The sequence below is a fragment of the Cottoperca gobio genome, chromosome 24 (genome assembly GCF_900634415.1).
Source record: "Cottoperca gobio chromosome 24, fCotGob3.1, whole genome shotgun sequence".
In the NCBI taxonomy this organism is placed as follows: domain Eukaryota; kingdom Metazoa; phylum Chordata; class Actinopteri; order Perciformes; family Bovichtidae; genus Cottoperca; species Cottoperca gobio.
Window position 1 is genome coordinate 4,687,026 of NC_041378.1, and position 14,918 is coordinate 4,701,943.

At 40.8% G+C, this 14,918-nt stretch overlaps 1 protein-coding gene across 1 annotated transcript; it reads right to left on the reverse strand.

Moving 5' to 3' along the window:
• Nucleotides 1-460: 460 nt before the first annotated feature.
• On the reverse strand, nucleotides 461-14,304 carry fntb (farnesyltransferase, CAAX box, subunit beta). The gene is made up of 12 exons (XM_029462578.1): nucleotides 13,825-14,304; nucleotides 12,650-12,714; nucleotides 9,827-9,899; nucleotides 9,165-9,256; nucleotides 7,489-7,635; nucleotides 6,592-6,675; nucleotides 5,464-5,550; nucleotides 5,227-5,356; nucleotides 2,891-3,023; nucleotides 2,100-2,211; nucleotides 1,822-1,936; nucleotides 461-905 (listed from the first exon to the last, which is right to left on the reverse strand). Exons 1-12 carry the CDS (start codon nucleotides 13,921-13,923, stop codon nucleotides 765-767), a joined length of 1,278 nt encoding a protein of 425 aa, XP_029318438.1. The 5' UTR covers nucleotides 13,924-14,304; the 3' UTR covers nucleotides 461-764.
• Between the last annotated feature and the right edge of the window lie 614 nt (nucleotides 14,305-14,918).

Below are 14,918 nucleotides of genomic sequence, written 5' to 3' on the forward strand. Positions count from 1 at the left end.
CATTGTAATGTGTAACAATTTAAGAAAAAGTGCAGAATATTCCCAAGTTTCAGCTTCTAAAATGTGAGCAGTGTTTCATTTTATATTGCAAATTAAGTGTTAGTTTAATACGGAACAGATCTATGAATCAAGTGGTTAGTTGCAACCCTAAAGCAACTAATCCAGAAACTGCCTCAGAACTTTGTCGCTGGAATTTGTTCTTTGTAGGAATTACAAATAAAGATCCTTTTATTTGTAGGAAATTACAAAATAAAAGATTCCTTTTATACACTGAATCCTTAAAGTTGTCTAATCAACCTGCACCATGTGCATCTTTTAACTGGTATAATGTAAAGGTGGCTAAAACCTGAATGTCCTCAGTTACAGCCCAGCTTTCCTTCTCGCTTTATATTAGTTGTGCACGTACTTTAATTAATTAATGATTTGTCTGAAAGTGTAAAACATTTTCTAACACAGAATATAAAAAGTGCTATATAAAGTTTTATTAACTTCGGTCATACTGAACTCTTAGCAAGTGTTTTATTTCAGAATGAAAACATTAGGCATTGCAAGCAAAGACATCAGCTGAATGCTAAGCTGCCCACACAACACACAACTGTTGACCTTTACTTCAGGCCAACTCCTCCTAAACTCCGGCGCTCATTTCTACCGACGGTCGACCGTCCGACCGGTATTTGGGGCTCGTCTACATCAGACCGGACTGCCGGTTCGAGTCCGTTCCCCAGAGTAGGTTCACACACAGTGACGTCAGCACCGATGACTAACTAGGACTGATGGTCGTCTGATGCGGAGGCGGCGGCGGGGTCCGACTGTCTGCGGTCACCGGGGACCGGCAGCCGGTGGAAGAACAGCAGAGCTTTAGCCACCTTCTCTGGACAGATGTTGTAAACTGGATGAGTTGGAGCCTACGAGAGAACAAAGGAGGAAAATATAACTTTTGCTTTATTAATGTTTAATTTTAAACCTTTAAGTTTCAAACAGAGAAGATAATAACGCTCAGAGAGGAGGAGAGATGTGCATGTATAGGGGGGGGGGGGGGCAGACGTACCGTTAGTGCCAGTAATACAACAGGAAACGGGGAAATCAAACCAACAGCGCTGACATCTTTAAGTAAAACCACATGCCATCTTAACACCACCCACGTCCGTGCTTCTCACTTTATATTTGCATGGACATGTCACACGATGAGGAAGTAAAACCATCACATTGAAAAGGCGTACATTTAAAAAAGGTGCAAAAACGAGGAACAGTGTCGCGCTCTCTTCACTAAATGTGTTTTGAAATGCATCTGCAGGCTGCACAACATCTCAGACGGAAGAAGCTAACGGCTTAATAATTTACCACATGCTGATGACGCTTTGTAAAAAACGTTTAGTTAATTTGAATTTTGAATTTCACTTCATTTTCAAGGAGCAGCAGATTAGACTCATCAAAGCTGATGACATCATGCTGCTATTAAATGAAACAACTATGAGCAGCCTGACGTAATGCTGATGTTTTGTGGGTCACTTAACAGAAATGTGAGGATAAATAAAAGTTTGAATGATTCCTCATGAGCGTACACCACTCAGACACAAAGATGTGGATGCACAACACATCTAAAAACATTATTCTGAAGACGGCCCCCGCAGGAGAGTGTGACGACTACCCCCCCCCCCCCCCCCGCCCCCCTGTGCTTTTATTTTCTTAAGGAATGGGTTGCGATTAATGCACTGGAGATATCTTCAGCTGTCACCAGGTATTCATTCCTGGAGGTAAATGATCCATTTCTGAATAAATCCTCAGGCGTTTCTGCCCCCCCCAGTCCTGCTGCAGCCTCACCAATCTGTTCTCCTCCTTGCCCAGGATCATCTCATGATGGAGGTCCATGTTTCCAAAGTGCTGTGCTATGGAGAGGCCGCTCAGGCAGTAACACGTGTGGTAAAAGTCTCTGGATCTGGACACGTGAAGACAAAATACAGGGCGGTGTAAATGATGTGCATGAGGGAAAACCAGGTGAATCACATTTGACTGTGTAGTATGTGCTGCCACCACCATTAATGTGTGTGTGTGTGTGTGTGTGTGTGTGTGTGTGTGTGTCCAGATGGTGTGGTACTGACTTGCCAGGCTTATCCACAAGGCCCCCTGTTGGGTTCTGACAGCACAAGAGGATGTACTCCTGCAAGGCCTGCTGCTCGAACATCCACCGCTGCCGACTCAGCTCCGACTCTCCTGCACAAACACAAAACTCTCATTAGTTCCACTTTTTGTATTAAAAATAACTAAATTAATAATAAATAATATGATATGATTATAAAAAATACCTTTTCCACTGCAAACATTCTGCATTTAAACTATTTATTGAGTTACTTTGCAAATAAACTGCTGATAATGTGCCCGTCTGAGTTGCCTCTTTACTTTCCATTGCATGAGGCTGTTACAAGAACTCTTATTTACAGTAAATTGTGATGATCAGTGTCTTTGAAATGCACAGGTGATGATGAACCTCCAGTTACCACACTGACGGTTATTCAGTGTAGCAGAGGAAACACAAGTTGGCACAGGAAAAAGCTATTTGAATTCCACAACAAACAAAAAAAAAAACAGCGTGGAAATTAAATTCTAATTAGTTTTCAGGCATCTGTACCGCAGCTCTGAAAACCTTATTAATTACTGCACCTGCAGAGTTTTCCTTGGTTTATTTTGAGCAAAATCTCTTTTTGTGTTGGCTAAAAAAAAAGGGGAACTTCTCATCCAGGTGAGGCAACTTCCTCTACATGTCAGTGGGACAAAATGCAACAGCGTTTTGTCGTGACACACTCAATTTCTAGAGTTTTGATTAGGTTTTTTTAAAAAGTGCAATGTTTTGTGGCCAAAAAAATAAAAGAAAGTGGCCTTACAGCCTCAGTACCTTCTTTGAATAAGGCTCTGTGGAGCAGAGGCAGGAGTCCAGCCTGCCAGAAAGAGTAGCAGCCGTCCACCAGTTTATTACAGCGGCCTTGGAAGCCTCCTTCGAATCGCATCTGTCTGCTGACCACCCACCGCTGAGGAACACACACACACACACACACACACACACACACACACACACACACACACACACACACAGTTAACACACCTTCAGGTGCTTAAACCAAACATTTCCAGACTCTCGAAGCCTCTATCATCACATCGAAATCCTTACTATAAATGCTGAAACAGATTTCCTTTATACTCCCAGCAGTCAGTGTTTATTGTCTCGTTATTTATTCTACCAGCTGTTCATATTAGACGATGGCGTCTGTTGAAACGCCAGGAGACGACAAACTAAAATAACTGCGGGATTTAAAATATTACAAAAGGTGTTTGGTTTACATGAAAGATTGTGTAAATAAAAAAAACCAGATTATGTTGAAAATTAAGCTTTTTTTTAAACAGCATATTCCTAAACACATGAACACTGCCAGAGCTGAAACCCCACAAGGTCACACGGGAGGAGACGAAACGGTGTCTTAATATTTTTTTCAAAAACGGGAAGGAATCTGCAATATTGTTGCCATGGAAACCACTAATTGGTGCACATCCAGCCTTGCTCAGCTTGGATTGAGTAACTATGAAATATGGGGTTTAATACCAGCTGGGGTTTGAATCTGTCTGAGGAAGGGGGAGGACAATGTTTAGCTTATTAACTCTAGTTCAGGGATTCGTGTCAGCCGCAGTGTCTTTAGTGAGGAAAGAAAGAAGAGTTTAACGCAGAGGACGAGGTCGATGATGCTCAAGCTACGCCTTCTCACACACCAGACTCCAGCTTCTGCAGAGAGCCACACACTCCAAAGTGAAAGGAAGTTCACCCTGGCCTTCACACATTTCATGCACAGCGTAAAACCTGAAACAACGCTAGAGAGAAACATGCAACTATACTAACAGTCAGCTGACATCCACGGTGACCTTTGACCCGTAATCTACACCATAACTGCGTCATGCACGCTGCAGCTGAGTTCAGTGCCGTCTTCATTTGATTGGAATAGACAAGACTGATAATCAATAGAAGAAGCAGCGCTGCGGGAGTTACGCTGCTTCCCCTTCTCTATCCTCACAGGTAGTGCACAGCAGGTAGTGCACAGCAGGTAGTGCACAGCAGGTAGTGCACAGCAGGTAGTGCACAGCAGGTAGTGCACAGCAGGTAGTGCACAGGTAGAGAACAGGTAGGGTACAGGTAGTGCACAGGTAGAGCACAGGTAGAGCACAGGTAGGGCACAGGTAGTGCACAGGTAGAGTACAGGTAGTGCACAGGTAGAGCACAGGTAGTGCACAGGTAGTGCACAGGTAGTGCACAGGTAGGGCACAGGTAGGGCACAGGTAGGGCACAGGTAGGGCACAGGTAGGCACAGGTAGGGCACAGGTAGGGCACAGGTAGGGCACAGGTAGGGCACAGGTAGGGCACAGGTAGGTAGGGCACAGGTAGTGCACAGGTAGGGCACAGGTAGTGCACAGGTAGGGCACACCACTGAGACAGAAACCGTGCCAATTTGAATACATGTTGAACACTATGATGCTGGGGGAGCATTTCACATCCAAAGAAACTAAAGCACTGAACTTCTCCTTTCAATAAGAGATGTGAAATGCTGCAGGTTGGCCTACTGGGGACACACCATCTCCTTTTCTTTTGTGTGTGACCTTAAGCTCCGTGTCATTAAGCATCTGCGCTGCTGCAGAGTCCCTGAACACAACTCTACCCAAACTAAAGCTCCAGCCTCCAGCAGGCCTGCTGACCCCTGACCTCTCTGGAAGCTGGCAAATGACAAGAGAATTTCAACACAGTATCCAATGACAACACAAGTCACTGTAAGAAAACTGAGGGAAGCTTTTGTCCTGCAGGATGTCGAATAAACAACTACAATGAAAAAATGTCACGGCGCCGCTTACAGCTGCGTTTCTAAATGGTTCCACGAGACAGAATAGCGGTGTCATTTTCATACATAAATGGGCCTCCAGCAGGCGTTATCAGTCGCTTCACTTATTGAAATCTCGCTCTGAGTTATAACATTTTATTATTTTATCACAGCTGTGTGTTTCTGCTTGGCATCTCGCAGCGGAGAGCGGAGAGCGGAGAGCGGAGAGCGGAGAGCGGCCTATCAAAGGGATATTGCTTCAGCACAAAGGCTCTGTTGAGACCGATAGCATCTGTTTTTCATGTGATCCTGTTTTTACGTCATTTGAATACTTATTTGTTTTTGTTGGCTAACCAAGAAAATGTCGACGTCTCACCAGCAGCGCTTTGAGGTCCAGCATATGTTCTTTGCCCAGGATGACGAGGGCAGCCGTGCCGCAGAAAGTGTAGCCACCGTGGGCCTCCAATCCCGGCACTCCGCTCAGACCCCCCTCCCAGTTCTGACAACTGGAGACAGAGGACATTAAAACACACGATAAAGAAACAGTCCCTGCTTTATGGAGGCTCAACATGCTTTTTTTAATAATACGACATTAGGCCGCCGGGGGTTGCACCTGAGGATCCAGTTGGCCGTGTCCTCAAACAGTTTAGGCGTGAGGATGTTTGTGAGCGTGGCTACAGAAGCTGCACAATATGCACTCCTAGAAAAACAAAAAGGGAAAAAGCACAGGCGGATACGGATCAACAAAGAGAGACGTGGGTGAGCAAGAAGTCAGCTCTTCCTACACTTACACATTATCATCCAAAGCGTTGTATATTTAGACTGCCAGCAGGGCAAATACAAACATCCATGTTGGTTTTCGTGTTCCTCTGTCATGCTGTGAAGTACTTTGGGCTTTTACGTGTTTTCCTCTGCTTCAGGAATTTATTTTATTGTCAACAGACAATTTATCCTACGAACAAATCGTGTTTGTGCAGCTAAAACCTGATTGTTGGCTTATTCCTGCACGCATGACAAGTGTTGATTATTCTTCTCAGCAGTGTTGACATGGAAACACTCTGAGCATGCTCAGTGACGTCTACGTGACATGGAGTCGTGGAGTCGTTCCAAAATAAATGGCAGTTTCAGCTGAATGTCAGACTTAGTTTGTTGGACAGTATTTCGGTCACAAATAAAGTGCGTTTCAAAAAAAAAAAAGAAAGCAGAAGATAAGTAATTTCCCAAGAGAGCTGGGCGCTGTAGTTTTTAGCAAACGTGTTTTGGGACAATGGATGTCTGCGGCACAGAGGAATAACATATGTAAGGTTCGGATACACAATCCTTTCATGAGATTCGTTAAGAAATATTGAACATCACTGGACTTAATGAAAAGTGGGTTTGGAACCTTAGTCTAATAAAACCCTTTTTAAACCCGTCGGAAATTGAGACAAAGCTTTTTACTCAGTTGTTGAACAGTTCTGCTCGAGGACAAGCATTTGAATAATACATAATGGCCGCAGAACAATAATTAGTTGGAGACAGAGACGGAGAACAGTCTCCTCTGAGAGTGAGAAAGTAACTTTGACGATTATTTGTTGAAACAGAAAACAATACCTCAAAGCTGCTTATTAAAAAACAAACTGACACACACACACACACACACACATTTATGGATATTTCTGTGTGGTGCCTGAATGAAAAAATAAATAAATATAAAGAGGAAAGAGAACAGAGGGTGGAGGAGGAAGCGTTATCTTCTCACCTGACATCCACTTCCCCTCCAACGTGCATCACAAAGGAGCCATCTGGCTGCTTCACTGACATTAGGAAATCTAACAGCTTCTCCCTGGAGAGAGTCAGCAGAGGAGGAGAGACGGGGGAGAAGGAGGAGGACGGGGGAGAGGAAGAAGAAGGAGAAGGAGGAGGAGGAAGAGGATAAAATGCAGAAAATGAGGCGTAAGAAGTCAAGTGAACACTCATGTTAAATAACATCAACAAGTCTGTAACATTCTCCTACAACTTATCATTGTACAAACACAACAATAAGGTTATTACTGTACTTCTTATGACATCGAACTGATAGAAAATACATGAGAAAAGCCCTGGTTTTATTATTTTATTTAAAATATTAAGTCCTGTATGTGACTTCAGTATAAAAACACATGATACCCTTGAGGTGAATTCATATACACAGCGCTGTGTATCTAAAGTACATGGTGTTACTCAGAGTTATAGTTTTTCTCTTAGGAGTCTTAGGATGTAATTACAAAGTATTGCTGACAGCAACAGTGTCTGCTGTACGTCAAAGCTATATATATATATATATATATATATATATATATATATATATATATATATATATATATATATATATATATATATATATATAAAAATATAATATACATAAAAAAATATTATATATATATATATATATATATATATATATATATATATATATATATAAAATATATATATAATATAAATATATAAATTTAACAAAACATTCAACCAACTATGAACCAGTAAGTCTGTTTGAAGTCTGCTTTAATAGAAATTTTTCTGTGTTATTTATCTCTTTTTTTTTAGTGTTTTATTTTTTTTTACCTTGGTGCAGTATTTAGACAGCGGGGTGACTGTGGGTGTGTGACCATCACTGTACCTGTCTACAATATTATAGGCCTCTTCTGTTCCAATGATACAGAGAGCGTTGACGGCAGCGTAGGTCGGTGCGAGGTGGGCGTGTTGTCCCGGTCCCCCGGCGAAACCGCCTGTTGGGCTCTGACAGTGTGCCAGAAACTGACACACACTGAAGAGGAGAAGATCAAAAAGTTCTTATACAAATAGACAGACACCGTAACAGCTGAATATCACTGCACTAATACTGAAATACCAGACAACAAAAAGAGGATGTTAAAGTGCGTCTTGCATATGTGATTACGGCATCTGCACTGATTATGTAACCGGGGCAAAGGGCGATTTATGGGTTGAAGATGGACGCATTAAAAACATGAGTGCATCCATTTATTATTTGTTTTGATGCACAAGTCTTGTCCGTGTAGTTTATACAAAAGAGCCTGAACACAGATAATAAATACAAAGCTTGTGTAAAGAAATATTGAATAAATGAATTTAAAAAAAGGACTTCCCCTACTGATGCGGAAAGACAACTGCTACATATTATAAGTGCATCATTTGGGGAGCAGACCGCAGTTTCACCTCTGTGCAACGGAGCTGCTTCTCTCGTAAATGTCCTCCTTGTCCTCCGCCATGGAGAGAAATGACAAAGCTGCGAGCGCCACGTGAGCCAACTGAGTTGGAAGGGCAACCTACATTAACTTTGGCCAACACTGACCTGAGAACAGTGTACATTTCATGGGACAGAGAAAGCAATCTGTTGTAGGATGCATTGTTATGAATCCTCAAACAGGGCCTGTGTGTGTGTTTCTGTGTGTGTGTGTGTGTGTGTGTGAGAGAACGAGGGCGTCACATTGGCGCTGGGCAGTGCCAGCCGGTGTGTTGGCACGCCTCGCAGTAATAATGAGAGTGTGGGCTGGCAGCCTGGCATCGCTGGTCGCTACGGGGTTTGAGTGTTACTTTCGACTGGCAGTAAAAGTTCATCGAATGAGATAAAAACAAAACCCTTTGAAATCACGGCTGCATGAACGTATAAATGTGTATGAAATGATACACCTGCGTGTTCTGCTCAATACCACCATTGGACCAAACGCAGGACAAACATGAATTCCTTCTTACATCAACAACATGACTTCTAAATGACGTGGGCGTTCAATTACACGCGGGAAGTAATATGAATTTGTTGCAGTTATTTATGGAAACTAAGAAGGCAAGACATGATTTACCGGCACAACCCTGACTGATATTAACGCTGTACTAGAAACAATGAACTAGAACATGGATTACTAATCATTATATGATCATTTAAGGTTCTTTCTTTTTGTAAAACTGTCCTTTGCATCTCTGATGATTTGTTCTGTTGGGGTTTATGAGGCATATCACATTATTATTATTAGAATATTATATGTATATATGTTCTTTGGTGGCATACGCTGGTTTACTACTGCAATGATATGTTTGGATATAACACCAGTGCATCAGGTTTTTGTCTCGATGCCTTTAAAACTAAACGTGCATTATTGTGTGACAGATGCTACTAGTGTTGTAATGACAGTTCATTATCAACATGTTTGCTCCACTATAGTAGCTATGAATAACTACTGTAATGCAATGGGAATAAATAATAAAAAGTCTTTGGCAGTGCTCCTCGGGAGCAGTGTAGTTGTAGAGCGTGAGTCTGTGTTTGTGTGCGTGACTCACTCTGAGGCGACAGCAGCAGGAATGGGCTCCTCTAGTAACTCCAGACTGTGAAGAATCCAGAAGCAAAGCCACGGTCTGCTAGCATCCAGACACTACCCGCACACGGACAGAGACAGCAACACGCGTCACATGATCAGACGGCCATCAGATAAACAAGAGATCAGTCAGACAATAAGAGCGGAACAATATCACACCACTTATTCTCAGTGGTTGGTAAATATATGAAGGTGTTTATGATAAAAACAATAGTGATTTGATGTCTTTTGTTTTATTATATGATATCATGACTCAGTTTGCACTGTGTAATTGTGCATATAAATAAAGAGGGTAAGATAAAATCAGTATGATACTGACAAAGAAATGAGTTTCTCTCTCTTTTCTGGCGAGAGTAAAGAATAACACACACAAAGAGAGCGAGAGGGAAGGTGACCTCCCCGAGAGCAGACAAGTATATTTCTTTGCAAAATGAATACAATGGTATTTCTATTTAAAGCAGAGAGAGCCGATCATCCAGAGGCAGAGAGTGTCACGGTCCTGCATTACTGACACACAGGACTAATGCAAAGCTCTGAGTGAACATCAGGGGAGGACTGGTCGTACTTTTGTGTTTAACATACACTTAAATGGCCATAAAACATGTTTCAACACGTGTGATACTGTACCTCATAAGCATCTGATAAGTGACGTAAGCCCTTCTTGAGATATTGGTAGTGTTGTTCCCGCAACAACGTTGGCCTGAAGACCAAACACAGGACAGAAGGATCAATTACAAATAGGTAGCAGCTTAAAAAGTAACAGAAAATGTCAAAACAGACATCTGAGAAACAGCTTCACTCACAATTACTTTCATCATCATGTGTAGCCCAAAATCATAACACAAAACAGTATTCTACCAGGTTATCTCTCAAACGCTTCACACTCACATATAAGACATTTTATTTAAATGTTTGATTAAAAAAAATATATATATATAAAAAACAGGATTTTATTTGTAAATATTTTCGGAAAAAGAAAGAAAATGTTTGTAATAAAATGTATTTAATACAATTATTTTCATCACATAAGGCACAATTAATTTATTTGTAGCCCTGTCTCTACTGCATTTGTCTCCCAATCTTTTTTATTCTATAAAAAGGAAGAGAGCATTCTGTTCTCATTAATAAATAAATAAAATCCTCTTGTGCAAACATCACTTTGAAAGATAGGACAAGATATATTACGTTATCATTGTTTTGTGGCTATCTTTGGGGGAGTTTTGTGCAGTTGCCTAAAAGGCCCACCTGAGGACGAGAACTGCAAACTAGCCTGGGTTACGAACGCTGTCGTACGTGTCATTACTCCATGATATATACTTGTCCCTATAAAAATAAAGATGAAATCAAACATAACAGAACACTTTATTGATCCTTGGGGGAGGAGTTAGGTGTTAGAGCAGCAAAAGATAAAGATACAAAAGTCCCACACTGTTCCCTTTAATCATTTTAATGTCAGTGTGCTCTACGGGAACTTTCATCTGCAGCTCCACACACACACACACACACACACACACACACACACACACACACACAAGTGTGACAGCATGTGTGTCAAAGACAGCTGATCCTCCCTCCCTCCTCACCACCCACCCAGTCCTAATCACTGCCTGCCCTGTTCTCTCAGTGTCCGCTACGCTCTACCTGCACAGGGTTCGTCACAGATCTCTGCCTGAGGGTTCAGAGCAGTAAATCTGCAACGCCACAACAATCAGACGGGAGGACCGGAGCAGTGCTAAGCAGCTGAAAACAGTCCGTCCGCCACAGTTATGCTCGTCAGACAACAAGGCTTCGCTCGGCTGTTTAAAAGTCGAGGGCAGAGCTGCTACGCACGAGTGTGCAAGTAAATTCAACCGATAATTTCAGCAGCAATCTTCAAAAAAAAACCACCAATTTTGTGACTTTTGTGTGTGTAATACACGAGACGCAGCGGACAGTGTGTGTCCTCAGTGGCTGGTCATTTAACAACCTTTATTATTCCACAATAACACACACTTTACCACAGTTTGTCAAAGTGTGCATCTTTAACAGGGGATGCTTTTAGGTTGCAGTGTGAAGAAGTCTGAAGTTAATAATAATATAATGTGAGAAAAGAGTCAAACATTTCTTATGGAGGTGGAGTTGCGCTGGAGGAAGTTGAATTCCTGAATGTTTTACTTAAATTCTTGTCTACGCCCCTGATTGCAAATTCACAAATAAGTAGATTATTCTTTCATTAATGGCAGTGACTTCACTTTAATGTCCTGTGTTTAAGTGGACTACACTTGCTTTGTTTCTCCACTATAATAATTCCTACACGCTGTCAGCGAAGCTTAACCTGTTTTGCAACCGTTTTTATTTTTGTGAGATTCAAACAAAAATCCATATTTGATCTGGCATCAATAATAAAAAATAAAAAACATCAGTAAATTTCTGATTAAACTGCTAAAATGATGGTAAGCAGGCCAGGAACTAACCAAAGCCTGGACGCCTTCCTTTCATGAGAGACGACTGCAATTAACCCCCCGAACCCCCTCTCATAGAACCTTTATACCGAGTCCGGGCCAAACAGAAAACAAATGATCTCTACTAAATGCGTGACCTCTGCTGATGAATACCGCTTTTTGTTATCTTGTAGTACATATTCCCATTGGCTGCAATGCGGGTCCACGCAGTTGTCATAGAAATGAAATGAGTCACCCCATGAAGAGCAGACTGATGACAGCTGATAGCAGCAGCAAAGTATGTGGGCCGAACACCACAGCATTTAGATAACATCATACATCGCCGTGCAGCCATCTCTACGGGCGAACAGCAGGCGTTTGTGATCAGACGCAGCCAATGAGCAGCGCCCTCATGGCAGTAAATATATGCAACACGCCTATGAATAGACGATCATTATTGTTACTACAGCTACAAAGTACATCACCAATTTGTTTGAGAATGCTACTTGTATTCACCCTTTTATACACACAGACAAGGCAGTTCACCTCTTTTTAAAGGAGTAGTCCACGGATTTAGCATTGCATTCTGACTCATGTCAAAAAGTATTAGAATCAATGCAGCGGACTGCGTTTAAGCCATGCAATATTTGATTAATTTATGGTTCATATATAGGATATCAAATACTTCCAGTCCTTTAAAGAATAACAATGGTTTAGATCATCCCTATGATTATTTTATAATGCATATATTTAATCAGATTTTAAAGCTGGAAGAGTTTTTCTTGTCAGATGAACTTAGACCTGATGGAAATGATTCACTATGATCATGTAGCTTGAGGAACCTTTCAAGTCTGTATTACAGAAAGAACAATATATATATATATATTTCTTTTTAGAAAAGTTATGTGTAGGTCAAGGGGAACAATGGGAAAATATGAGTCAGAGAAAAACCAACCACTGTCTGCGCTTCAATTTGTTGGAACTTGTTGGAGCTGGAGAGGCACACATCATTTTCTCTCTGGATACTTACTGTGGTAAACTGTGTATTTGCTTGTAAACACTGATGACTTCTTTAATGCTGCGTTCCACTTTTTTCTAGTTAAAAAGAAAGGGGAGGAAAGTGTAAACAGTCATTATAAAAAAGGTCATCGTGAGAGAAATAATGCCAACAGCTCATTATCATTAGCCAAACGCAGAGCAGAGGTGTTCTTTGTTTATGGAGCAAAACAATTTAAAATACAAACATCACACATGTAAAACATAATAGTTACAATTTTAATTTTAAAAAAAGATATATGAACAAAAGAGTGAAGGTGTAGTATGATTTAAGAGTCTATTAGTAACGGAATAAATACAATATATAATAGAAATATGCAATGGCTTACTATTAAAAGAACTGTGACCTATATACTGACCACAACATTGTGCAGTAAGAAGATAAACATGCTCTCTGTTGGACAAACTATACAATGGTGACACTGTTTCTAAATGACCTCAAACTTATTCTTGGCACTTATCAGCTGATGGATGCACATTAGCTTTTGAGCTAACCTCACCCCCATGATCACAAAATAAAGTTAACAACAACATCGTATATTTAGTATATATATATATATAAAATAAATGTAAACAACAACTTTTATTGTCCCTGTTCCTAGCTGTTATGATATCTTCCGAATCAAATGTGTCTGTGGATTTTATTAGCAAATATAATCCGATAAAAGCATTAAAAAATGTAATTGGTTAATTGGATAACTCATAGCTGGAGAAGGTCAACATAAATAAGAAAGGGGTCTCTTTGCTCATTGCTACAGCCCTGAATGAATATAACCACACTAACTGTAAGTGAAGACCATATATCAGGGACGTTAATTCACATGGTCTTACACTAAATGTACATAGGCGGTGGAGTATTTAGGCTTAACTATTTAAGTTACTTAGTTAACAGCTAACTGAATTAATACTTAATCTTATTAAGTTACAATGCTAGCTACCTTAAAGCTCAAGTTGTATAACTGGCTAGCTACTGCACGTATATCAATTCTCGCTTATTTTTCTAATCTCTGAGTCGACTCATGGGTTTAGAAATGAAGTGTGTGAGAGTTGAGTTTATGTCACCTTAGGCTGAAAAGTTTCCACTCAATTAGCAGCAGCTTTAGCTTTTAGCCACATTACCTATTGGAGCTAATCTGTGCCTCCGCTCACCTGCTCTACTGAAGTCACCGTCTCCACGCCGTCATCAACGAGCATTTCTGAGGCATGGCACTCGTTGAAGCACCGCAAAGGCGTCGGGACACCGTCCATGATGATGAAATGACCCGTTAGCTGCAGGGATGCTGAAGTGGAGAAGCGATACTGTTGGTTTGTTTTGGTAGTTTAGTTTCAGTTGGACTCCGCTCACTTCCGGCTGAGGTTGGAGTGGGCGGAAACTGCGCGCACGCCCGCTACGGCGTCTCCAAGGGAACAAACGTCTCTCTTTCACTGTAGTCTGGAAAACGGCACACACACATACACACACATACACACACACACACACACACAACCTCTTGTAAGTGTTTGACGTAAAGTTGATTATAAAACTATGAAATACGAGTGAGTAAATGTCTGTGTCCTAGTTATATTTAATTCTTATTCTCATTGATGTTGTGTTTTCTTGACGTCGAAAGAAGCAAAGCCTCCACGCGCGTTATTTCTGCCGTTGATCTTCGTCAGTTACAACAAAACAGTACCGGAAGTAGTGTGACTTGGCCTTCAAAATAAACACTCAAACGTCGTTCTGAAAAAACAACTACCTTTCACAGCAAAACATTTTTTATTTTTTTCATATATATTGTTGTTATGCTACCATACATGTATATTGTGCTTGTATTTTACTAAACATATTTACCAGTTTGATGTTAGGAGAACAATTTGAATCCAAAGAACAGAAACGGCATACAAAGTGGATGATAGCCTAAAAAAAAAGAATATGTTGGGAGCTTTTTAAACAATCATACATAGTCAACATCATTTTCATGAATGAAAGTACCAGTAGCTTATATACATGTGAATTACTTAGGCACTTTTACTTGAGTATTTTCATTTCCTGCTACTTTATACTTCTATTCCAGGCAAATATTATACTATTTACTCCACTACTATTATCTGACAGCTTCAGTTACTTTGAAGATTCAGATTCAGAATAATTTTCCAAAATATAATCAACAAATAGTTTATCATGTATTATTATAGGCTTTATTGATCCCTTGGTGAAATTCACTAGCTCTCCGGCAGTGTGTGTGTGTGTGTGTGTGTGTGTG